This window comes from Adiantum capillus-veneris, chromosome 22, assembly GCF_014529385.1.
Source record: "Adiantum capillus-veneris isolate H3 chromosome 22, ASM1452938v2, whole genome shotgun sequence".
Classification (NCBI taxonomy): domain Eukaryota; kingdom Viridiplantae; phylum Streptophyta; class Polypodiopsida; order Polypodiales; family Pteridaceae; genus Adiantum; species Adiantum capillus-veneris.
This window is the reverse complement of record NC_140952.1, coordinates 11,179,808-11,206,075: the sequence shown is the minus strand read 5'-3', so window position 1 is coordinate 11,206,075 and position 26,268 is coordinate 11,179,808. Positions and strand designations below refer to the sequence as shown.

Here is a 26,268-nt window from a genome sequence, read left to right as displayed (position 1 = left end):
ACTCGGGAGTACGAACGCGACATACGAAGTTCTTGAAACCATCTTCGGATGACCAAGAAAGATACCTTGGACGCATATTGCGAGAGATTTTGGAGCTCTTTTCTACCCGCTTCTTCATTTAAGAAGATTTCGTTTAAAGAAGAGATTGAGCGGTTTACCTTGGGACTTCCTACGGAGATCCGAGATCATTGCTTAGAGCAAAAGTCAGATTCTATTCAAGCACTGATGAGTCATGCGAAACGGGGCTTTGCCATACACTCAGGCAATTTGACTTACCCCACAGATGAGATCATGACGCAGAAAAGAGAACAGACTTCTAAAAATGGAAGTAGAAAGAGAAAGAGACCCCAAGATCAGAAAGATAAGGATGCACGACCCCAGCTCACTCCTCGGGAGAGAGCCAACTACATCAAAGAGGGGAAGTGTTTTGAATGCGGGGAACAAGGACACATCTCCACGAGGTGCCCTTAAAAGGCATAGAAAGAACAAGATGAAGAAAGGCCAGAGAATTCAAGAGCAGCTGAGGAACGTGGACGAAAAGGCAATATGAAAGCAGGACTGGTTCCAGATTGCATGGGTACTGACCCAAGCACGATTGATGAGAGTACAAAACTTTGCCGAGCTTGGGGCAAAGTGAAAGATCAAGAAGCCTTGAGTTTCTTTGATGGAGGAGCCAAGGCCAACTTCATTTCACCAGAATTGGCGGCGTGGCTCGAGATTACACCCCATCGGATGGGGCCACAAGCAGAGGCAGTTCTAGCGGCACCCGGCAGGGACGTAGCCATTACACCTGTCATTGGCAAACTTCGGTTGCATTGTTAGGGGTATTTGGGGCATGAGGACTTCTACATAATGCCCTTGGAAGGTTGTAATGTCCTCTTGGGAATTCCCTGGTATCATAAGAACAACGCCGTGGTCGACTATTGGGCGAGAAAAACGACTTTGACTACAGAAAAGGGCCGAACCATTGTACTTGATGTAAAACTTAAGGGCGAGTCTATCCCTATTGTATTGGCTTCGGCCATTTCAAAATTCATTAAATCCAGTCTGTTTGTTTAGTGGATCCAGCACATTGTCTCAGATTACGGCAATTACGGATTTTCGTATAGTTTTGCCATTCAGCATGTCAGCGCAAAAAGTGGAATTTCGTACTGTTGCCACGTTAGCCTGTCAGAGCGAAAAGCGGACGTCCATACAGTGCCATGTCAACAGTCCGTACGTTGCCACGTCAGCAGTCAGCGCGAATCACGGGCTTCCGTACAGGCTAGTCAGCATGTGTATGAGTGTCCGAGCATTGCCACGTCATCAGTTTGTGACATCTTTCATGGTGGTCCACTGTCATAAAAACTAATATCTAACCAAGCCAAATGATTTTCTCATATTAAACTGATCACTTAATGTGGGAGAATAAACGGGAACAAGGGTTAAGATATAGACATGTGCTTACAGATCTATCTCAACACGGGGCCAATGGTAAAGGAGCCCAAATGAGAGATGGTCTATCAAAGAGCAAGGCTAACCAATGGAGCATAAGACCTTACGGTTAGCTTCATTGAAGACCTCCAATAATGTGTGTAAAAGTCCTTTGACCTTAGGTAAGCTAGGGTTGAGCTTGAGGCGCGGGAACCTAACCCAGCTCGAGGTGCTTGTCATGCTTGATGACTAAGGTGCTTGAGGTGCTTGATGATTGAGGTGCTTGAGATGCTTGAGGTGCTTAATGATTGAGATGCTTGAGGTGCTTGACATGCTTGAGATGTTAGGGTTGCACTTGAGGTGAGAACCCAGCCCAAGCTTAAAGTGCTTAAGGGCCAAGCTTGTGGTGGGAACTGGGCCTATGCATGAGGGGTTGAGGTGTCAAAAAGTCAAAGATTCAATCTCTACAAGGAGGGGGCGAGCCCTACATGAGGGGGGATGAGAGAGAACACCCACACACTCACACAAGGCATGCATGGTACAAAGAAAGCAAAAGGGACACTTGTCAAGTTCCTCCTTATGTTGCCCTCATTGTGTGCCTGAAGCCTATTGGTTGGCCACCCAAGGGGTCCAATGATAATTTAGGGGATTTAATTAATTGATTTTGCATTTATCAAGTCCTCTCTATCAAAGGGGAAAGGGGGACACTTGTCTCAAGGCTACCCTTGCTGCTTGTAATGCCTCTTGCTTATGATTGGCTAGGCCTGGAGGGGTCCAATGAGCTTCAAGCATGAGCTACAAGGGGGGGACGACCCAAGCAAGCTAGGGGGTTGCTTAGGGGGTATACTCACCCACACACACTCACAAACACTCTCATTGTGTGCTAGGCAAGGTGCAAGAGCTCCATCTCCTTCTCCAAGCTCCTTGAGAAGTTGAGAGCATACACCAACACTCTTGGATATGGAGTGCAAATCCAACCAAGAGCCATGCTTCAATGCTTAAGCTTGCCATCTCCTTCTTCTTCATTACTATGCTATTATGTATGCTAGCAACAAGAGTTATGATAAGTGAGGAACTAATTCTTTTTCCTACGAAATGTTTCTTCTTCCTCTTCCCTACCCTCATTCCCTGCTAGCTCTCTCCACCTTCGAAGGTGTTTGAGGTCTTGGGACTGAGGCTTGGGATAGTTAATGCTTTCTACAAAGTGCATGTTATGCTTATTGCAAGAAGGCTAATGGTTTATTGCAAGTAGATTAGTTACTTAATACAAGTAGATTAATTGTATTGAGGAAGATTAATTGTTGCTTTAGGCACAAGTTGATGCATAAAAGTATACATCCTCATGCACTCAAATGATTTAGGGAACACAAAGACTAATGATGTTCACGAGTTCTTGATTGTTTTCAAGCTAAGATTGATTGTTGATATTATGCAAAAGCTTGGTGTATGAAGCTTCCATCTCCATACTGCCAAAGAGGTCTCAAGGAACACAAAGATTGTATTGTACCAAGTCTCTCTTAATGAGAGAATCTATAATACAAATGCCTTTTGGAGGGGGGACCGGCTCCACATAAATCCGGTCCTTAACAGTTGTCATATTCTCTAAAATCTCTCTCTCTCTCTCTCTCTCTCTCTCTCTCTCTCTCTTTCTTGCAAAGGTATTGCTCATGCCTAGTTAATTAAGTGTTATGATTAAGTTGCTACTACCAATTAAGTTCACCATCTATGCTCTCAAAGTTGCTCACTCTAATTCTCTTAATTCCGCTATTCTCTAAGTTCATAGGCCATTTCCATTACATCCACTAAGGGTCCCCAAACCTGTTTTTACTCAAAGTTTCCTCTGAACCCATCTTCATTCAAGTGCTTGCTTTTCCTTGTGCCCAATTCTAACATAGTTCGGAATTTCCTCTTGACTATGGATATCCTCTTTTCGATGCACCAGTCACCCACCGAAAACCCTCTCACTTATAAATCCAATAATTCATTTAGAATTATTTCTCTGTCAGATAAAGCCAATTTAGTAATAGATGTCCAGAAATGGTAGCACTAGCAGGGAAATCTGCAGATCTGATGTTTCTTGCAAAAAATGCAGGTTGAGGTAAGGTCCTTCGTGACAGAAATGCTCCCGTTTTTTCGCTTGCTGGCTGAAGCAAAAACGTTGGCTGATCCAGCCCTTGGGAGAAGAACCTAATGCGATGTAGCGCCTCAGAATAGGCAGAGCCTGAAGCTCTGATACCATGTGAAACCTGAGCTCTGATACCATGTGAGTGCGTGTGTGCGGAAGAGAGAGAGAGAGAGAGAGAGAGAGAGAGAGAGAGAGAGAGAGAGTATACATTGTAGGAGGTTAGAGGCTGTGAGAGCCAGGAGAAGAGAGGCCAAAGAGAGGAGGGGCGGCAGAGGCATCAGACAAGTTTACTAGCGCAGGGATCCCCCATAGGATCCTCCACTTCAGGCTTCTTCTTCTTCTTCTGCAGGGATTCCATCTATTTCTCCTGAGCCCCAAAGGGTTCATATGGAAATTGTTGTACCTTCGTGTAGTTCTGACAACTAAAGAAGATTGTTTTTGTTGATTTTTGTCATGTACATTATTTGCTGTGCTTGACTAAAAACCTGCAATCTAAGTATCAAGTGATGGAAAGTTTCACTATCACCATTATGGTTCTTGTGGTTTATTTTGATGAATGTAAGTAGTCCAAACTCTAATTCTGTTTTATGTCTAATTGATGCGCAGGGTCATGTGCTGTTTATGTCTCCAGATAGCATTCATGAGTTGCACATTTTGATATTCATCTTGGCATTGGTTCATATAGTGTACACAGTCGTGATAGTAGTTCTTGGAATGTGGGTTGTAAGTATTCAAATCCTTACCATTTTATAAGCTTTAGCAAAGAGTGAGATGTCACTTGCAACTATTTTAGGTCAGCCATTGGAAGGCTTGGGAACAACGGGCCGCTACAAAAGAGCTGCTAAGTGCACATGGTTGGTTCACTTCCATTCTTTTTGTATTGATGTACTGTAAAAAATGAAACATCATCAAAAAACTGTTACTAGCAAGCCATGCAAAGATGTCCACTCCAATGAGTTGAACGAAGCCTAGATATATGTTACTGTTGTCCCAGTAGGGTCTAAGTTTGGTTGCTTTGAGTAAGTTGGGTCGAGGGTTAAGGAACTCTCCTGAATCGCACATTGTGGCTTGGAGCCATCTTTGATGCCTAAATTGATATGAAGATCTTTAGATCTGTAAGCTTATCGTGATGAGGGCTTCTTTTTTTTTGAAAGAACGCAGTAGCACACCTGAAGATGGTTTTGGGTGTTCTGTACTGGTTGATGTTTGTGAATAAGGAACCAAAACACCTTTTCTCATTCATTCTTGTAAAAGAATCAATTGTCTGTTTCCCTGAAACCAGGGTACTCTCTAATGGTAATGTCAGTTGAAGTTGCGCTGATAACATAGAGAAATTAGTCAGAATGGTATTGGTTGAGCAATGTTTTTCTATTTTTGATGTTCATTTAGGCTTCCTGAACATCTTGTAGGAATAATATGCCCATTGCCTACTAAAGATTTCTGTTCATGTCAGATCATTTTTGCAACTGAATGATTGTTGTCATTATTCTGTCGACTTTGATGCTCAAGATTTTTTTTTTCTCATGTAGCCAAATGTGTGACGGGTTATAGATAATCTTTGGCTATTTCATGTAGACCATTTACAAAAAAGTATTTTGTCTTTGCTGTCTGAAAGCTATTTTGATCTGTCCTTTTAGCATCAGCCCTAAAGTCTTAGTTTCTGACGTCATCATATTCGTACTTTCAAAGAAAAGGTCTTAGGAAACATTTCTTAATTTCCTACCAAAAATTAGTAGGAAAAAAACTTTGACAGCCAGGGTCCTTTTATTGCTCAAGTTGATGATATTATACTTTTACTCCTCATGTGACAAATCTCGTTTCATCTGCTCTGAACTTTTGAATGGAAGGCGGTGTAAGAATTGTGAGGGATACAAGTTTTGAGGTTTTTTTAGCACCAAAAATTGAAGATGTCATGTTAGAGTTTTATTGTGCTCAAGTTGATGATATTATACTAGTACTCTTCTTTTGTGGCAAATCTCTTTTCATCTGTTCTGAACTTTTGAATGGAAGGTGGTGTAAGAATTGTGAGGGATACAAGTTTTGTTCGGGCTCGTGCGGCAAATAAATGGATCAGAAATCCAATCCTAGCTTATGTGGTATGGGCTAAACTTCTTTTCCTTCAGCCTTATTTTCTTATAGTTTGTCTTAAGATTCTCTCTTTTCAGTATAAATGACATTTCTTATGTAACATAGGAGGATTTTTCTCTTAACAGTAGTCAGAAGTAGTCAGTAAAGACAAGTTGGACAGTCCCCTGGATATGTCTGTGAAATTCAGTAAACATCAAGTGTATGCACACTTTAGGATCACTATTGTTTGCCAAAGGAAAAAGAGCTTCAGTCAATAGTATTTCCCTGCTTGAGTGGAATCCTTAAAACAGATAAGGTGGTGTGGCAGCTACAAGTTAAATGACCAGTCATGAAGCTGCCACATGGCACATATTGAGCATTCATTGCATTGGAATCGCTGCTGGGAATGGCTGTTGATTTTCTACCTAATGTTCAAAACCCAACTGGAAACAGAAATTTTGTTGACAATGCTTGCTTCCTTCTAAAGCAGATTTTGTTTACTTTTTAGCGTTTTGTTTCTTTGTAATTAGAATTTCATGCATCATCTTATTGAGTGCTTGGGATTTTGCACGTTATGGTGCTGTAATGCTTGTTCATAGAGGTTTGAGAGCCGTACTTAATGCTTATAATCATTAATGGCCCTGTTTTGTATGTCTTATTTTGCAAGTGAAAGTTCAAAGCTACTTGTTTTTTACCAAGTGGAGGCTTACCTCTTTTTCTGTCTCTTGGTCTTTATCTTGGAACTCGGGGTCAAATAGTTAGGCTACTCCATGCAAGGGCGAGGCATAAGAATTTTCTTTCACCTTATGAGGTAAAGATCATCCTGTTGATCATTCCTGCTTTTGTTCGGTTCTAGTTTCTTGAGCCGCTCCATTGCAGTCATTGACCTGGTGGACCTTGCCAATGCAAGGCTGCAAGCTGTCTACCACTGTCAACAGATCAACCAAAGGATGAATTATGCTTTGATGGTCTTTGACTTTCCCACCACCGCAGATCGCTTATGGCAAGATTTCCTGTCTGTCTTGTGGAATAAATTGAGTTTTTAAACTCATTATTGACAAGCTCCAGGAAAGGGACACGGACCAGGAAGCTAGAGTGAGTAATCTGCAACTATAAAGAGAGGGTTTCGTGGATGAGGATATCTGCTACAGAACTCTGAGGTTGAATAATATGTGGCCACCATATCATCCAGAAAGACGGCCAGGAAGTAAAATGATGTCCACTGAAATGAAATCCAGCTTTATCAAGAATCTCCTCAACTCAACCGACTAAGAAGTCGCACAACTTTGAAGCTGATGCTTGTTTTCACGTACGAAGCCATGAAAAGACGTTGTTTCAACGGTTTGTTTTCAGCTTTCCCAATCCTTCAATAGGAGAGCACCCCTTCCTAGCATTTGCAAAAAGTATTCCCGCTCCAAGAGAATGCATCAAAACTGAGGGTAAAGGCATAAACTACTGGTACCTGGATCATTTCCCAACTCTAGAGTACTCCACCCACGAGGAGAGAGTCAGAAATCCGCACCGCTGGTCATATTCCACATGCCAAAAATCTCCAAGATTCTTTGAGAAGTCCAAAGAATGGGACAACCAAAGCTACTGAGAAATTAGTTGCTCGATGATGAAGAACCAAAGAACTGCACCAACCACCATAATGATGAACTGCAAACTGTATCTGAAGGAACTTCATCAGAACTGAGAGTGAAACGGCTATTGATCTTCATCTATCTGGAACACATCCCGAGTGGATATCACCCCACTCTCAAAGTGAATTAGGAACAAACATCCAACAGAAAGGAACACACATCAATACTGAGACTGCAGCTACCACGGCAAGATCAAGAGACCCTGCACCCAAGATCTGCAAGAGAAGAATAAGGTGCTATAGAAAGCCACCAAATAGACTGTCAACCCTGTCGGCTGCACATGGAACCATAAAACTTGTAAGGAAGTGGTCTTAGAAAATGACTCCCAAGCTGGCTCCACATCCCCCTCGTAAGGGAGAACACCCTGTTGGGTTAAAGGCCCAAATGGCCCCCTTTAATGTACATTTTAAAGGTTACTAACCTTTGGCCAAGTTCACATTGAACTTGGCCACTAACTTATTAAATTGGTCCTTATACAATAAAAGGAATAGTGAGTTTACAAAACTCACTCACTTATTCCCTGCAAGATAGCGTGCCCTCTCTTCTTCTGCTAGTGCTTTCTCTACTGCTGCCCTTCGCCTCCCTTCTCTGCACACACACTGCACTTCCTCGCGTGCTCTTTCACTTGCACACACCGCCGCGCGCTCATCAACTGGTATCAAAGTCCGATTAGGGTTTGCCCCCAAACTTGCAAACGTTGAATTTCAGCCAAGATGGTCAACTTTCACGCGAGATTTTGCAATTTCGTCGCCAAAGAACTCGTCCCCGGACACTAGAGAGCTCCTGGCAACCAAAATTGACCTAAAACAGGCTGAAATTAGGTCAAAAACAGGAAATTACAGGTTATGACAGCAAAATACAGGTTTTGCAAATGATGTATTAAAGTGTGGGAATACTTTTGCTAAGTCCCCGCTACCCGAAAACCTTGAAATTGCCGAAAAACAAGCTCTAAAACACGTGTTTTAATCAAATTTCAGATTTACGCAGGTTTTTGCAAGTGTTTTTATGGTGCAATTACATTGGGGAAAGTGCAAATTGATGCAATCTACGTACATTTGATAAATTTTGTCGATGTATGACCATTTGTGGCTCAATTTCATGCAATTTTGATGCTACAAATTGGGGCTTTTGCGCTTACATGCTTCTAATACACAACCTTATGTATGTCTTCTGAGGCTAAAAACAACTAAATTTGTTGTTTTCGAGTACAAATTTGCTCGCTGAAATTTCCTGCGCGTAAAATTCAGAAATTGAATTTTGTGCCCAAATCGACCTATTTTGCCCCAAATTGCTCCTGTGACCATTTGGAGTTGTAGTGCACATCTCTGTGAGGCTATACTCCGATTTTTGCGCATTTTGCCCAAAAATTCAGCGTATTATCTCTCTTATTTCGTGCAACTATGGCCTCATCTTCTTCGGATGTGAAGAACCTCTTCGAGATTAGGAGGTTCGATGGAACATGTTTTGATCTTTGGAAAGACAGGATTCAGGGAATCCTATTTCTTAAGGATTGCGAAGGGGCACTTGAACAAGTGAAGCCACAGAATATGACAGATGAAGCATGGGTTAGCATGAACAGGAAAGCCGTTACATACATTAAAATGGCCATGATAGATGAGACCGTCATTGATGTGAAAGGTCTCACGACTGCTTTTGATGTGTGGAAGAAGTTAAAGGGAATGTATGAAAATACAACGCTTGTCAACCATGTGCACTTGATACGAAAACTTGTTGGCATGTAACTAGATGAGTCCAAGAGCGCGGCAGAGCACTTGTCATTGTCGCAGTTACAAGATTTTGGCTTGTCTCCTTTTGATGATAAGCTGAAAGCTATCTTTTTGCTTATGACCTTATCTGAGTCATGGGAAACTTTGTCCAATAACCCCAATTTGACCTTTGATGGTGTTAGGGGTTCTATCTTGAATGAAGAAATCGGGAGGAAAGCAAGTGGAGAGGGAGGCATCTCTGCCAACATGGTTAGACGCAGGACAGAAAAGAAGAATGTTTATGCACAAAGGAGTAAGAGTAAGAGTAAGAGTAAAGAAAGGGGAAATGCAAGCAAAGGCAAGGGTGATGTAACTTGCTATCAATGTGGCAGGAAAGGTCACAAGAAACCCGATTGCAGGTACTATAAAGCTGAGTTAGAAAGGAAAAAGAATGGCGGAGACAAAAAGAAAGAGAAGAAGGAAGTCAAGGCAAATGCACAGGATAGCTCAAAGGACAAAGAGAAGGCCAATGTGGCTTCTACTGTCGTGATTGAGCAGCTGTCAGATGTAGAGGACATCTTGTGTGCCACTTTGTCAGACGACGATGCTTATGATTTTGATGCCTCTCTAAATGTTCATTCACAGGACATGCAGATCACCAAGAGTGATCTTATTGATGCTTTGTTGACTGTCAATGATGCATTGTCCCAGACTTGGATTGTTGATTCCGGTGCTTCATTTCATGTGACTCCTATCAAGGAGTGTTTCTCTACTTTTGATGCAGGCAAGCGTGGCCATGTATACCTTGGAAAGAATCATGCATGTTCCATTGAGGGTATTGGTACTGTGCATCTCTCCATAGATGGCACAAATGAGCTTGTCTTGCATGATGTTAGATATGTGCCGGGAATCAAGAAGAGTCTGCTTTCTGTTGGTCAGATGGATATGCATGGTTACAGCATCTTGTTTGAGAGAGGATCATGGAAAATGACCAAAGGCTCAAGGCTGATTGTAAAGGGCACAAAGAAAGGGACACATTACTGCATGCATAGAAAGGCCGTGTTGGGCAAGTTTATTGCATTGGCTGAAATTAACTCTCACATGGAGTTGTGGCACAAGAGGCTTGGCCATATGAGCCAAAAGGGCCTTTCTAAGCTTTGTACTTTGAACAAGCTTGATGCTAAAGGCACAAAGCTTGATTTTTGTAATGAATGTCAATATGGCAAGCAAGTAAAGCGTTCTTATTACTCTGGTGTCTCTCGTAAATCTTGTGTGCTTGATCTTATACATTCTGATGTATGTAGCATGCCTAGTAAGTCTATGGGTGGTGCATGTTATTTTGTCTCCTTTGTGGATGATCATTCTAGGAAAATTTGGGTTTATTTGCTCAAGTCTAAGAATGAAGCCTTTGCTGCGTTTAAGAGATTTCATGCATTTGTGACCACCCAAACAGGTAGAAAGCTAAAATGCTTGCGTACAGACAATGGGGGGGAGTACACAAGTGCTGAATTTAACAAGTTTTGTGAAAATTTGGGCATTAAGAGGGAGCTTACTGTCCCATACAACCCCTCTTCTAATGGTGTGGCTGAAAGATTCAATAGGACACTTTGTGAGAGGGTGAGATGCATGCTGTCCACAGCTAATCTCTCTCATGGATTTTGGGGAGAAGCTTTGAAAACTGCAGTGCATATATGCAATCGATCCCTGCACATGTCTTTGAAAGTGACATCCCTGAAGAGGTTTGGTCTGGAAAGCCTGCTTCATATGATCACTTACGCATTTTTGGTTGCGAAGCTTTTGTGCATGTTAGACCTGAGTTGAGGAGTAAACTCGATGCGAAGTCCATTAGAGGCCTCTTCATGGGCTATGGTGAAGAAGGCGAAATGGGCTACAGGATTTGGTTACCTCAGCTCAAAAGGGTTGTACGCAGTCGAGATGTTGTTTTTAATGAGGCAAGGCTGCTTCAAAACAATTGTGCCTCAAAGCATGACCATAAAAGGGTGAAATTTCAGCATGACCAGCCACCTGTTAGGCCTAATTTTGACCCTCAGGATGCACCACGAATGGCTGAAAATGTAGATGATCCAGTGGTGTTTGAGCCAGATGATGTTGGACAGCAAATTGAGGCTCCTGAAGGGCATTTGCAGCCAAGAAACAATGCTGAAAATGGTGCTGAAAATGATGTACAGCAGCCCATTGTTGATGATTTTGTAGTGCCACCTGATGTAAACCCATTGCCGGATAATGTGGATCATTGGGTGAGGCGGTCTACTCGTCAAAGACGCCCTGTGAGTCGATATGACTCCTCTTTGCATTAAATTATGTTGACAGATGAGGGAGAGCCTCTTGCGTATAAAGAGGCAAAGGCATGTGAGCACAGCGACAAGTGGGACCTTGCTATGCAGGAAGAGATTAAATCTTTGCATGCTAATCATACTTGGGATTTGGTTGAATTGCCCAAAGGAAGGAAGGCTATTCCTAACAAATGGGTGTATAAATTCAAAACTGTTGATGCAAAACCCAAGTATAAGGCAAGGCTTGTGGCAAAGGGATATGTTCAAACCAAGGGCATAGACTTTCAGGAAGTGTTCTCTCTTGTTGTGAAGATGACCACTTTGCGTATATTGTTTGCCATTGTGGCTGCTCTTGATTTGGAAATGGACCAAATGGATTTACATACCGCTTTCTTGCATGGTGATGTGGAAGAAGAGCTTTACATGAAGCAACCCGAGGGTTTTGTCATCCCTGGCAAGGAACATTTGGTATGTATGCTCAATAGAAGCTTGTATGGGCTGAAACAATCATGTAGATAGTGGTACAAGAAGTTTGATCGCTTCATGCTTAAACATGGTTACAAAAGAAGCCATGCAGACCATTGTTTGTATACCAAACATGATGAGGATGGCAGCCCTATCATTCTTGTGCTCTATGTAGACGATATGTTGATAGCTGCAAAGAAAAGAAGCACTGTTGATGCTCTTAAAGGGCAGCTGAAATCTGCGTTTTCAATGAAAGACCTTGGGGTAGCTGAACATATACTTGGAGTGCGTGTTACACGGCAAAGAGACAAGCGCCTATTGTATTTGTTGCAAGAAAAGTACATTGAAAAGGTGCTGGACAGATTTAACATGGCTGAAGCAAAGCCTCTTGGTGTGCCATTACAACAATATGTCAAAATCTCCAAGGATGATTGTCCCAAGTCAAAGGAAGAAGCCAATGACATGCAAAGTGTCCTTCAATGAGTTCTACAAGGTTTTTTTGGGTGGTTCCACAAAGAAATCTAAAAACCTAGGTTCTCAATTAACACCAATAGATCCTACATAGGGGATATTGCTAAAACTAGAAAGTCATCCAAAAGTGTTAAAGACTTTATCAGGGCACTACCCCTACAAAGCAGTGCATACTATATCCTTTCGTGGGTCATAGAATCAAGTGCTTGAAAAAGAAAGGTCATGTAGTTTTCATCGGGAACAGAGCATGGTGCGTCCTACCACTAAGTGCATATTGCCCCCATTTCAAAAGGAGCATAAGATTTTACGTCCCAAATGGAGAGATTCTCCTTCCGAACATGCTGGAGATGTTTGTAAGTGTGAATCGAGAAATTTAATGAAATCAAGCCACGCTATTGTTTGTGAGCTCCCATCCTTGGAAACATGGTTGTCATGGTGGGATGTTTGAGTGCTGTGGTTCATTTATGTATGCTATGGTTGCTACTAGGTCTGACATAGCCCATGCAGTGGGAGTTGTGAGCCGGTTTATGGCTAATCGAGGCAGGTTACATTGGGATGCAGTGAAGTCCATTATGAGGTACTTGAAAGGGACTAAAAACGCCTCTGCTATGGTAAAGGACCAATGGAGTTGAAGGGATTTTGTGACTCTGACATGGTTGGTGATGTGGATACACGGAAATCCACAAGTGGCTATGTATTTACTCTTGCGGGAGGTGCTGTTTCATGGTGTTCTAGAGCGCAAAAGATTGTTGCGTTGTCTACGACAGAGGCTGAATATATTTCAGCCACTGAGCTTCCAAAGAAGCTATTTGGTTAGCACGCCTATGCAGTGAGTTTGGTTTGCTTGCCAAGGCACCTATGCTTGGTTGTGATAGCCAGAGTGCCATATGTCTGGCAAAGAACGCCATGTTTCATGCACACAAAAAGCACATTGATGTGCGGTATCACTTCATACGAGAAGTGCTTGAGGATGGCCTTATTACATTGGTTAAGGTCCATACATCACAAAATCCAGCCGATGCTCTCACTAAGTGCTTACCCAAAGCACAACATCATCTATGCATAGAGATGGTGGGAGTCACGTAGCTTAAAGGCGCCATTTATGCCTTTAAGTGGGAGGTTGTTGGGTTAAAGGCCCAAATGGCCCCCTTTAATGTACATTTTAAAGGTTACTAACCTTTGGCCAAGTTCACATTGAACTTGGTCACTAACTTATTAAATTGGTCCTTATACAATAAAAGGGATAGTGAGTTTACAAAACTCACTCACTTATTTCGTGCAAGATAGCGTGCCCTCTCTTCTTCTGCTAGCGCTTTCTCTACTGCTGCCCTTCGCCTCCCTTCTTTGCACACACACTGCACTTCCTCGCATGCTCTTTCACTTGCACACACCGCCACGCGCTCATCACACCCGAATCATGGATAACCGTCATAACTCTCCAACAATCTCTATCTGTGTAAGTGGATCATCCCAAATTGTTGATCTGAGAAATGGTTGAGCATTAGAAACTAAGTGCAAAGTGAAGATTGGGCAATCACACAATCACAACTCTTATGTTCCTTTGTGGTAATGAATGTGGCAGCCAGGAATCTTAGCTTCAAATTTTCCAAATACCACGAAGGCTGCAAGTGACCAAAAGTAGGTGTGGAAACCGCATGAGAACACCAAAAAGCAAACATCATCGTCCATGGCTGTTTTTGTTCCACAAATACTAATAACAGCGTGGCCTTCCTTGCAATAACATGAGAACACAAATGTAAGATATTCAGACCCCCATAATGCTTTTGGAGTACATAGCTTATCCATAGCAAGCAGTCGCAACCCTTTTTTGAGGGAGCAAGTAGACCAAAAATGGTTCAAAATTCGAGACATGAAATCACGAAGGCGGCTGACTAGGCGGCCAATGCAGCGTTGGTAGAAAGAATTGCATGTATGCCATCAAGATAGACTACACTATTTTGAGTCGTACATGTCGCGGCTGGGTAGACAATTTCCAATATTGCAATTTAGATCTAATTTTATTCTCAACCCAATCCAAACATTTGGCATTGTTTACTAACCAAGCCAAAGGGTAACCAAGATGCGCACAATCTGATCCGGCTTCACTATCTCACTTGGCCATAAAATAAAGTGCCAATCCATCTGACGCAATGGCAAAAGTTTAGATTTTCAGAAGTTAACAAGCGGCCAACCCATAAATGTGCAATAAAATAAACTAGCAGCCAAAGAGGGAAATGATCGGATAGGGTAAAAGAGCGATCAACCTTCAAATTACATGTAAACATATCATTTTGCTGAGTACCTAATACATACCAATGATCCAACCGTGCTTGATACCTTGAGTGCGCATCATGAGTAAGAGTATAATCCCTCTCTTGAGAACGCGTAATGGCCCATAAATCCAAAATAGCAACATCATTGACCATATTGTCCCAAGAAGAACGCTCAGAGCTCAACATGATATAGTGTCCATGTTTGCAGGTGCATTAATAAAATCCCTACAGCTAGACTCTACACATAGGAAAAAGGCGCAAAAAGGGGGTTACAAAACAAACAGTGCTGCGAAGGGAGCCAGCGATGAGCGGCAGAGCATCCACAAGGGGCCAAGCCGAGCGTGCAGGGGTTGTAGCAATAGTCCGTGTAGGGACAGTAGAAATAGTCATAGAAGCTGAGGGCGACCCGCACAGGGGTTGAAAGCGACCATGCGCAGGAACAGGTGAAGACTCGCGCACAGGAGCTCTCTCTCTCTCTCACACACACATCCCCCCCTCTCTCTCTCTAACACCACATTACAATAGGTCAGGAGGTCAACACCCACATTTACATATGGTCAAGAGAAGGTGGAATATACAAATGCATACACCTACCTTGGGGTAGTCTTCAGTGGACCAGTTTTTTCATTGAGGAGAGCACCAAAGACTAGAATGATAAGAGCTTATTCAGCTTTAGGAGGATTGGAGAGGATGTGTTCGCAGGTTCGGTTTCGGGATCCTCGAACAAAGCTCTGGCTTTTGGGCACTCTAGTGGCTTTGGCTATACTTTACGGAGTTCAGATTTGGGGACCCTCAGTGAACCACCATGACAGAGTTGGTAGCACTGATGTATACAGAGGCCTTTAGTCTCTATGATCTCTCGGATGCTTCAGGCTAAGGCCTCAGTGCCACATGAGATTATTTGAGCCGAGCTAGCTGCCCCCCCCCCCCCCCCCCCCCCCTCACCCCCCCCGCCCCTTTTGTGGTCGAGGACTTACTATATCAATATCCTTCATGCATAGTTTATGGCACCTCCCTAGAGACAAATATGCTCAGCCAGCCCTTGAGTCATCCTGACAGCTAGCGCTACAGGGGGATACAGTATGCTGGGATGGGCAGATGACATCATGGTTTCAATCACATGGTTTCAGCATGGATAGACTGCCTCTGCTCCAGTACTCCTTGGATGCACCCTCCCTATCTCTCACACAAACAGAGACCACTAGACTCATATGTCAGGATCTGATTCAGCTAGAGATCACGAGCACATGGATACAACTGACACAGCAGTTGGGCACGAAGATGGCTTTCTATAGAGAGCATCTTCTCCAACTATTAGAGGATGTGATGAGACCGGCCTATATGGACACTCATTTTTCCCATGGGATACGATGTGCTATTGGTTAGATGCACACATCATCACACCAGTTAGAGATTCAGACTGGCAGATTTAGGGGAGCACCAACAGAGGCCAAAATTTGCCAATTGTGTCATATAGAGCCAGAGACAAAGTTACATCACATTTGTCATTGTCCAACATACTATAAGATACGAGGCCTCTTTCATTGTCTATTTAGAGAGGGGTTTGGACTGTTGGCTAAAGTCATGAGATATGAGGATCAAAGATGCCTCGGGTTGTTTTTGCTAGAGTTGCGCAAACATAGGGAGAGTCTCTTGAGGAGATTTGCAAGCTAAAGAAGAACCTCAAGAACCTCAAGCACCTCAAGAACTCAAGAAACTCAAGACTCTCCAGAACCCAAGAACCACAAGACCCCAAGTTCCTCGTGAACTTAAGAACCCAAGACTTCAGTGTATGGTCATTACCCGAAGCGGAATGGATACTTCACATGGAGGTGATGAGCATGGAAGTGGCGAGGAAGAATTTTCCTCACCGGGAGGTTTTTCCGACCCTCCCTCTTCCCCATCTACGCCAAGGATTGCACCAAATCCTATGAAGGCTTTGGTCCAGACGATGATGGACATGATGTTACAACAAGAAGCGCAATGTGTTATCTTGGAGCGTGAGCACCAAGAAAGACAGGCATCCTTGGATCGTGAGCGCCAAGATAGACAGGCATCCTTGGATCGCGAGCGTGAACAAGCGCGCTTGGCGGCCGAGGAACGAAAAGAAAGAAAAGAAGAAAGAAAGTCCGACTTGGAGCGTGAGCGTGAGCAAGCGCGCTTGGCGGCCAAAGAAAGAAAGGTGGCGGGTGAAGAAAGAAAGGCAGCTATTGAGCATGAGCGTGAGCAAGCTCGTTTGGCGGCCGACGAAAGAAAGGTGGCGGCCGAAGAAAGAACGACAGCTATTGAGCGTGAGTGTGAGCAATCACGTGAAGCCCAACGTGTCGCGACCGAAGACAGATGAGCGGCCTTGGAGTTATAGAGTGTGAGGCGCAGAGAGACCAACGCATGCAAGAGTTGGTCTGACAGGTCCTTACCTCGAAACCCGAGCCGGCGATAGATGTTGGTGGTTCATCAAGTGGCGCAAGCCGAGATTCGGACTCCAACAACCCCGTCACCGAGAAGTTAACTTTCAGTAAGTATGACGGTAAGATGGATGCTAGTGTTATTCATTCGTGGTTATATCAATTTAATGCTTATTTTGCGATAACTAAGAAGACACGGAATAGCAAAGTTTTGACAGCAGCCATGTATCTGTCGGTGATGCCATCAATTCGTATCAAGCATGGCAAGAGGAGCAATTGGCCGCGCACCTAGAGGAAGCCGAGGTAGGCGTGCCCTTGTCTTTCAGTTGGGTCCATTGCCAAGACAAGCTCAAGGCGCGGTTCTTGCCACCTCAGTACCTAGCGCGATTAAAAGAAGATTGGTGCAATCTTAAGCAGAATGGTACTCCAATCATGTCTTTTTCTAATCGTGTTTTGCAGCTTGGCACCCAATTACGCAAATCGGATGCGAAGCGCAAAGAGGCTTTCATTTTCGGGTTGGACGACTATATCAGGTTTGATATCGAAGTCCTCGACCGCATAGATCTCAACAAGGGGATAGCGATTGCTCTCGCACATGATGAAGCACAACAAGGGAAAGCATGGAGAACAAGACTTCTCAAAGTACCTCTCAGACTTCTCAAAACCCTCAGAACGGTAAGAATGGTAACTCTTCTAACCAATCTTCCTCTAGTCTCAAAAAAGAACTCACAAAATAAGCCTAAGGGTAAAGCAAACACAATTTCTAAACCTAAGCTCACTCCAGATGAAAAGGCAGAACAAGGAATCTTCGGAGGATACATCACTTCGGAAGAACAAAGCATTTATTCTAAGGAAGGTCGATGTTATCATTATCACATCAAGGGTCACATAAAAAGAACATGTCCTAAGTTTGAGTCTAATGAATCTAAAGAACCCACAACACTCACGTGCTCTGTCAATGCAATAAATGAGAACACGAGTGTGACCGAAGTTTCTCATGATCCTCTCATTGATGAGTCTCTCATTAAGTGTTATGGTCATGTGAAGGGTCAACGTTTTGTCATAATGTTTGACCTAGGTAGTATGCATGATGTGATTAGTGACTCTCTTGTTGAAAGAGCCCGCTTGGAGGTTAGCAAGACATCTCCTTTCAAGGTGTCGAGCTTCGCTCCCGGTATGGACTCTCTCATCACGTAAGAGTGCCTTGATGTTTTGTTCAGTGTTCAACAAGTGTCCTTCCGCAAAAAAATTGCGGTCTCTTCTCTCTCAGGATGTGATATGCTTTTAGGCATTCGATGGTTTTGTGAGCATAACCCTCTCATTGATTGGGCAGCTAATACTTTCACTTTCAATGCCAAGAGTGACTCTCCCATTGTCATTTGTGGGGAGAAAGTTGTTCATTCTTCGTCTCTCATTTCTAATGTGTAGGCAAAGATTGAAAAGAATCAGGAGAATGAGACTCTCTGAGTCTCTTCTTTTCCAAAGCACGACACACATGATTTGCATGATAATGATAAGCATGATGATTTGCATGAATCAGATGTGATTATTCACGAGCATGATGATTTGCAGGATAATGATGTGATTGTTCACAAGGATGATGGTTTAGTTGATACTTTGTCTAGTGAAGCTAACCTCATTGCAGATTCGATCGATCACGAAGAACCAATCTTGGCTCTCGAGTCGAGGTCCAAAGAACCCCCACAGGAAATATTCTGTGTTCGAATGATTAGTCAGCACGCATTGTTCGAGTGTTTCATTTGTGATGCTTTCCTGTATTTTAGTCACCGTCCTTATGTGATCCCTTTTCACAGGTATGCCGTATTGCACGATGAGCACGATTCACTCATGAATGAGCACGTTGTATGCGGATTCCTCATGAAAAGATGAAATGTTTGCATCCAAGGAATTCTCATTCCATTTCTCTTCCTTGGCATGAGACAGTTTCAGAAAGAGCACAAGAAGGATTGAGCATCAAGCATCGGCATTTCCATGGTGATTTGCCATAGTTGATAAATTTAGATCAGAAAGACAAGTTTCGATTCCATTGTTTGCGTGTGTTTGATGAATGGTTAGGCACTTCGTCTATATGTTCATCTACATTGCATGCACAGTTTTTTCGAAAGACTATAATTTTTCCAGTCACTTTACATGGAATGGGTATGTTCATGTTTTTGTGTTGGAAGTGATTTCAAGAATTTTCATCCTCGGAGATTCTTGAAGAAGGTAGACGCATGACTATAGACGAAGTTGAAGCATTGAAGGAGCTACAATTGACTTTGTGTTGCTTTCGGCGCGGCCCAAAGAAGCAAGCGTTGCAAACCTTTATGAAGTTCAAGTATCGCATGACCCACGCATCGGAGTGGGCCGGCGAAGAGTCCTTTCTGGGATTCTAGACGTTGTTGGCAATCTCCCTTGATGTCATACAGTTCGGTACCAGTACCTCACTTTGAAAAGGAGGGGATGTCACGTGCACATCTAACCCTATGTGTACGTGGACAAGCTACTTCATGACTGCGTTCAGTCAGCCTATCTTAGGAAGTGTTCTGGCACTTTTGTGAGTGTTCGCAGACCATGCATGTCCAGACACTTAGAGTAGATGCATATCCTTTGGTTGCACACGTGACACAACCCGATCATCAGCATCACCATTAGATTCCATCAGGAGCATTTTACAGCGCAGAAAACCTATTTTCCCTATTTTAGCTATTTTTCACGTATTATTAATAAGTGACTTTGTTGAGAAATTGGGTAGGGCAATTTGACTAAGCTAGTATATAAGAAAAGCTAGCGCTAGGGATTTCTGGCAGAAAAGGTAGCAGACCATAGTGAAAGTGCACCTTCTTAGCAAGACCATCATGAAGATCTAGCGTTTTCAAGCTACCAAGATAGCCAGCGTTTTTCCCAAGTGCAGATCAGCCCAGCGTTTTGCCACTTGCAGATCAGCCTAGCGTTTGCAGTTTTCGTAGCATTTTCTGCAGCAGATACAGATTCAGCTCTAGCGTTTTTCGACTAGCATTTCAGCCTAGCGTTTTTGTAGATTTCCGGCATCATAACCTTCTTTGCATCAGCGTTTCAGTTTTCAGCGTATAGACTCCACACTGCAGCCCCCAAACCTCGTAGATCTCACCTTCCCGCAGCAGATCCTCGCCGCTCGGTTAGATCAGCCAAAGTTTGTAGATTCAGCCCGGAAAACGCAGATTTCAGCATCTGCGTTTTTCAGCTCCTCGTCGTCGCATCGTCGTCACCGCCGTCGTTGCCGACATAGAGTCAGAATTCAGAATTCAGCAGATACAGGATTTGCAGATTTCAGCCCTTAGCATTTGCAGATTTCAGCCCTTCTTGTCGCCGTCCTCATCGTCGTCGACATTGTCGGCAAGTCCATTGCATTGTAGAGATTTGTGCAATCAATAGTAGACCGCTCTCGCCATAGAGAGTGGGGCCTTCGGAGGAGGGTTTGACAACATTCTGATTCTTCTCTCTCTCTCTCTCAGTCTCAGAACCTTCATTCACAGTGTTTACCACTTTGTTTGTGATCATTTGCACTCTCTCACTAAAGGAACGGAAGGCTCTCCCTTCCGTAAGCCGTAAGTAAAAGGAACCTTGAGCACAGTTCGGAGCACTCATCTTGAGCAAAGTTCAACGTTCATTTCCGCTGCACCTTACACAATATGACAAAACGCTGACCCTTCACATGACCATAACACTTAATGAGAGACTCATCAATGAGAGCATCATGAGAAACTTGGGTCACACTTGTGTTCTCATTTATTGCATTGACAGAGGATGTGGGTTCTGTGGGTTCTTTAGATTCATTAGAGTCAAGCTTAGGACATGTTCTTTTGACGTGACCCTTGATGTGACAATGATAACATCGACCTTGCTAAAATTCCTTTTTTTGCCTTTTCATCTGGAGTGAGCTTAGATTTAGCAATTGTGTTAGCTTTACCCGTAGGTTCATTTGGAGAGTTCTTTTTTGAGAGACTAGAGGAAGATTGGTTAGAAGAGTTACCATTCTTACATTCTTACCGTTCTTACCGTTCTGAGGGTTCTGAGAAGTCTCAGTGGTACTTTGAGAAGTCTTGTTTTCCTTAGGCTTTCCCTTGTTGTGCTTCGTCTCCTGTGCGAGAGCAATAGCTACCCCCTTGTTGAGATCTACGGGGTCGAGGACTTCGACATCATACCTGATATAGTTGTCCAATCCGAAAATCAAAGCCTCTTTGGGCTTCGCATCCGATTTGCGTAATTGGGTGCCAAGCTGCAAAACACGATTAGAAAAAGACATGACTGGAGTACCATTCTGCTTAAGATTGCACCAATCTTCTTTTAATCGCGCTAGGTATTGAGGTGGCAAGAACCGCGCCTTGAGCTTGTCTTGGAAGTCGGCCCAATTGAAAGACAAGGGCACGCCTATGTGGGCTTCCTCTAGGTGCACAACCAATTTCTCCTCTTGCCATGCTTGATACCAATTGATGGCATCATCGACAAGATACATGGCTGCTGTCAAAACTTTGCTATTCCCTGTCTTCTTACTTGTCGCAAAATAAACATTAAATTGATGCAACTAAGAATGAATAACGCTAGCATCTATCTTACCGTCATACTTAGTGAACGTCAACTTCTTGGTGACGGAGTTGTTGGAGTCCGAATCTCGGCTTGCGCCACTTGATGAACCACCAACATTTGTTGCCGGCTCGGGTTTCGAGGTAAGGACCTGTAGGACCAACTCTTTCATGCGTTGGTCTCACGCTCTAACTCCAAGGCCGCTCGTCTTTCTTCGGCCGCCACCTTTCTTTCATCGGCCGCTAAGCGCGCTTGCTCACGCTCACGCTCAATAGCTGCCTTTCTTTCTTCGGCCGCCGCCTTTCTTTCTTCGTCCGCCAAGCGTGCTTGCTCGTGCTCACACTCACGCTCCAAGTCGGCCTTTCTTTTTGCTTTTCGTTCTTTTCGTTCCTCGGCCGCCAAGGGCGCTTGTTCACGCTCCCGATCCAAGGTAACACATTGCGCTTCTTGTTGTAACATCATGTCCATCATCGTCTTGATCAAAGCCTCCATAGGATTTGGTGCAATGCTTGGCGTAGATTGGGAAGGGGGAGGGTCGGAAAAAGCTCCTAGTGGGGAAAATTCTTCTTCGCCACTTCCATGCTCATCACCTCCATGCGAAGTATCCATTTGGCTTCGGGTAATGACCATACATTGAAGTCTTGGGTTCTTAAGTTCACGAGGAACTTGGGGTCTTGTGTTTCTTGGGTTCTTGAGGTTCTTCTTTAGCTTGCAATCTGTGTTAGAGAAGGATCTTCTCTTACCCGAGCTCTTCTCTTTCCCGCGGGCGCACCCTTTGGCGGCCTTGCGCTCACACCAAGGTTGCTTTTTTCCACCTCACGTCGACCGGCCGGCCGCTAAGTGCACGGTTCGCTCTCAATGAGTGAAAAGAGAAACAAGGGGAGGTTGGACAAGCCCTTCTTTCTTGGGTTTCCTGTTACTCTTCAAAAACACGATTAGGAATCGACACGCTGAAGTAGACTTGGGTTACATGCAACCGCAACAAGCAAAAAAAATTTATTGTGGTTCTTTCCTTGAGTGATACAGAACACTGCCAAAGCTTTGATACCAATGTAAGGTGCAACCGAAGTGAATGTTGGACTTTGCTCAAGATGAGTGCTCCGAACTGTGCTCAAGGCTCCTTTTACTTATGGAAGGGAGAGCCTTTCGTTCCTTTAGTGAGAGAGTGCAAATGATCACAAACAAAGTGGTAAACACTGTGAATGGAGGTGCTGAGACTGAGAGAGAGAGAGAGAAGAATACGACACCAGAATGTTGTCAAACCCTCCTCCGAAGGCCCCACTCTCTGTGGCGAGAGCGGTCTACTATCTATTGGACAAATCTCTACAATGCAATGAACTTGCTGACACGTTCGTCGATCGCGATGAGGACGGCGGCGAGATGGGCTGAAATCTGAAAACGCTAATGGCTGAAATCTGCAAAGTTTGTATCTACTGAATTCTGACACTTATGTTGATGACGATGACGTGCTGAAAATGCAGATGCTGAAATCTGCGTTTTCCGGGCTAAATCTGCAAACAGTGGCTGATCTGACCATGTGGCGAGAATCTGCTACGGGAAGGTGAGATCTGCGAGGTTTGGGGGCTTCGGTACGGTTGCTAACTGCTGAAAACTGAAAACGCTGGTGCAGAGAAGGTTATGACACTTGAAAACTGCAAAAACGCTAGGCTGAAATTCTGGTCCAAAAACGCTAGGGCTGAATCTGTCTCTGCAGCAAAAACGGTGTGGAGTCTGCTGTCACTAGGCTGATTTGCAATTGTTGAAAACGTTGGCTGGTCTTGGTAGCTTGAAAACGCTAGGTCTTCATGCTTGTCTTGCTGAGAAGGTGCACTTCCCTTGTGGTTTGCTGCCTCTTTTGCCAGAATACACTAGCGCTAGCTTTTCTTATATACTGCCTTGGTTAAATTGCCCTACCCAGTTTCCCAACAAAGTCACTTAAAAATAATAAGTGAAAAATGCCTAAAATAGGGAAATTAGGTTTTCTGCACTGTAAAATGCTCCCAATGGAATCTGATGGTAATGCTGATGATCATGCTGTGTGCAACCAGAGTGGACTGTTGTTTTTATTGAGGAGAGCAGTAGAGGCTAGATTGTTAAGAGCTTATGCAACCTTGGGAGGATTGGAGAGGATGTGTTCGTAGGTTTAGTTTCAAGAACCTCGAACAAAGCTCTGGCTTTCTGACACTGTAGTGGCTTCAACTATGCTTTACGGAGTTCAGATATGGGGACCCTCAATGGACTACCATTGCAGATCTGGTAGCACTAATGGCTGTAGATGTATGGAGAGGCCTTTAGTCTCTTTTGGGCTAAGGTCTTAGTGCCACATGAGATTATTCGAGCTGAGCTAGCTGCCCCTTCTCTCGTGGTCGAGGCCCTTACTAGATCAGTATCCTTCATGCATGATTTATGTGACCTCCCTAGAGACTCGAGTCATCTCGACAGCTAACGCTACAAGGGGATACAGCATGTTGGTATGGGCACATGACATCAGTCACATGGTTTCAGCATGGATAGACTGCCTCCGTTCCAGTACTCCCAAGATGCACCCTCCCTATCTCTCACTCGGACAGAGATCTGTAGACTCATACATCACGATCTAATTTAGCTAGATACCACGAGCACATGGATACAACCGACGCAGGATTTGGGCCCGAAGATGGCTTTCTGTAGAGCATCTTCTCCAACTCACAGAGGATGGATATGTGATCAAACCTGCCTATATGGACTCTCATTTATCCCATGGGATACGATGCGCTATTGGTTAGATGCCCACATCATGGCATCAATTAGAGATTGAGACTGGTAGATTTAGGAGAGTACCAGCAGAGGCCAGGATTTGCCGGTTGTGTCATATAGAGCCAGAGACACAGTTGTATCACGTATGTCATTTTCCGGTATACCATGAGATACGAGGCCACTTTCATTGTCTATTCAGAGATGGCTTTGGACCATTGGCTAGAGTGAGGAGATATTAGGATCATGGATGCCACAGGTTGTTTTTGCTAGAGCTGCGCAGACACAAGAAGAGTCTCTCGAGGAGATCAGGCAGTGAAGACATTCATAGAGGGAGATCACTGACTTCTTTAGAGTAGAGATTCGGGTGTTGGGTGAGCAATCTTCACAAAAGGCTTTAGAGCCCACCTATGCCAGAGGAATATTAGTTGATAGAGCCATTGAGCTCGGGAGAGCTAGATGTTTACGTTTATGAGGGCGACCACGACATCAACAAAGGCTCCATCAAAGGATGAGGACTATTCTAGCACGACATGGGAGACGTCTAGTACGACTATTTATAGAGGCGGACATTGACGATGCACTTTAGCGACCGATGCAATACATTCTTGGACAACGCCGAATGCCGGGCATCCTTGGACATTGATGATGATGACGCTGATAACGATTTTAGTTTTTTATTTTACTTCATTTTTATTTTGTACCCAGACATTGTGTTAGATCCACCAAGATTGTATTATTTGGTTCTCATAGGTCATTTTGGCCTTTTGAAGACGTTTAATTTAACAGCTCATTTCTCTCTCTCTCTCTCTCTCTCTCTCTCTCTCTCTCTCACACACACACACACACACACACACACACACACACACACACACACACACACACACACACACACACACACACACACACAAACACACATTTTTTTTTTGTAAATCTTGATCTTAATTTACAAGTGGGAAACCTCAAAGCGAGGAAAACCCACAATGCTGAAGTACAAAAGACGGAGCATCATGATACTTCTTAGTCTAGAAACATTGAAAGAAAATTCTATAGCCTTCAAGAGTGATGTCCCACATCATAAGCATAGTGAAGCGCTTGTCCAAGTGAAAACTTGAAGTAAGGGTAAGGGTCAATATGCATTGCATGAAACATCCGAGAGTTACGTTGATGCCATATTGTCCACATAATCCAAAATCTGACCCAACTGAAGACGACCTCAAATAGAGACTGTGGTAGTTGGAGGACACCAAAATCCGAAAACCATCTGTGAAAGATTCCGGATGGGAAACGGAGGCGCACAGAGAGGACACTTGCATGATGAAAATCCCACGAATAGCAGCAATTCCGAAGCAGGTATGTAACAGACTCATCAGCTCCATGACATCCGACACAACGAGAGGAAGCAATGCATCATGCATGCAACAAAGAACCAACAGGTGGAGCACCCACCATGCATCGCCATAAAAAAATGCGTTCCTTGAGTGGTAGGTGATTCTAATGTTCCTTTGCCACCACAACTGAGACTTGGAGAGCGACCATAATTGATTTCCATGAGACACAATCCATGCATCAGACTGTAGTAAAGCATAAACCGACCTTGCCGATATGCAATCCAACCAAATATGAGCAAGATGCCAAGCTGAATGCCGAGAGTCCCCAAGTAATGGAGGTATTGGAGAAACAACAGCAAGTAATTGTTGAATTTGCTGCCACAAATGCCGATAATGAGGTCCGAGCTCATAATGAAGAGCGGCAGTAGAAAAAGAAAGAACCTGTCCCGAGTCATCCATCACTTGAGCAACTTGACAAATCCCTTTTTGCGAAAGAAAGTGTGCTTGTCTAGGAGAGCGTTGCACCAATGTAGGAGGGAATGATATACTCCAATGAATACTCTCCAACCGAAGTGAGTTACCTTGAGGGGATTGGCGACCATGCTAGCATAAGAACGAGGTAACAGCCTTCCAATACACACACACACACACACACACACACACACACACACACATTTTGTAAATCAATTTGATTAATCAACCTGTGGGAAACCTCAAAGCGAGAAAAACCCACCAAAAAGATCAGGTACAAGGGAAGGAACCCAGAAGTGTTCAGCTGT

General features: G+C 43.8%; 1 protein-coding gene across 4 annotated transcripts in view; it reads left to right on the top strand.

Moving 5' to 3' along the window:
* The window catches only part of LOC147428910 (MLO-like protein 5), a 155,744-nt gene that overhangs the window by 41,982 nt on the left and 87,494 nt on the right, over nt 1-26,268 (top strand). For all 4 annotated transcript variants that reach the window (XM_086495339.1, XM_086495341.1, XM_086495338.1 and 1 more), the window contains exons 4-6: nt 4,145-4,261; nt 4,332-4,392; nt 5,549-5,634. In XM_086495339.1, the coding sequence (XP_086351465.1) occupies nt 4,145-4,261; nt 4,332-4,392; nt 5,549-5,634 (264 nt within the window). The remainder of the gene's footprint in view (nt 1-4,144; nt 4,262-4,331; nt 4,393-5,548; nt 5,635-26,268) is intronic.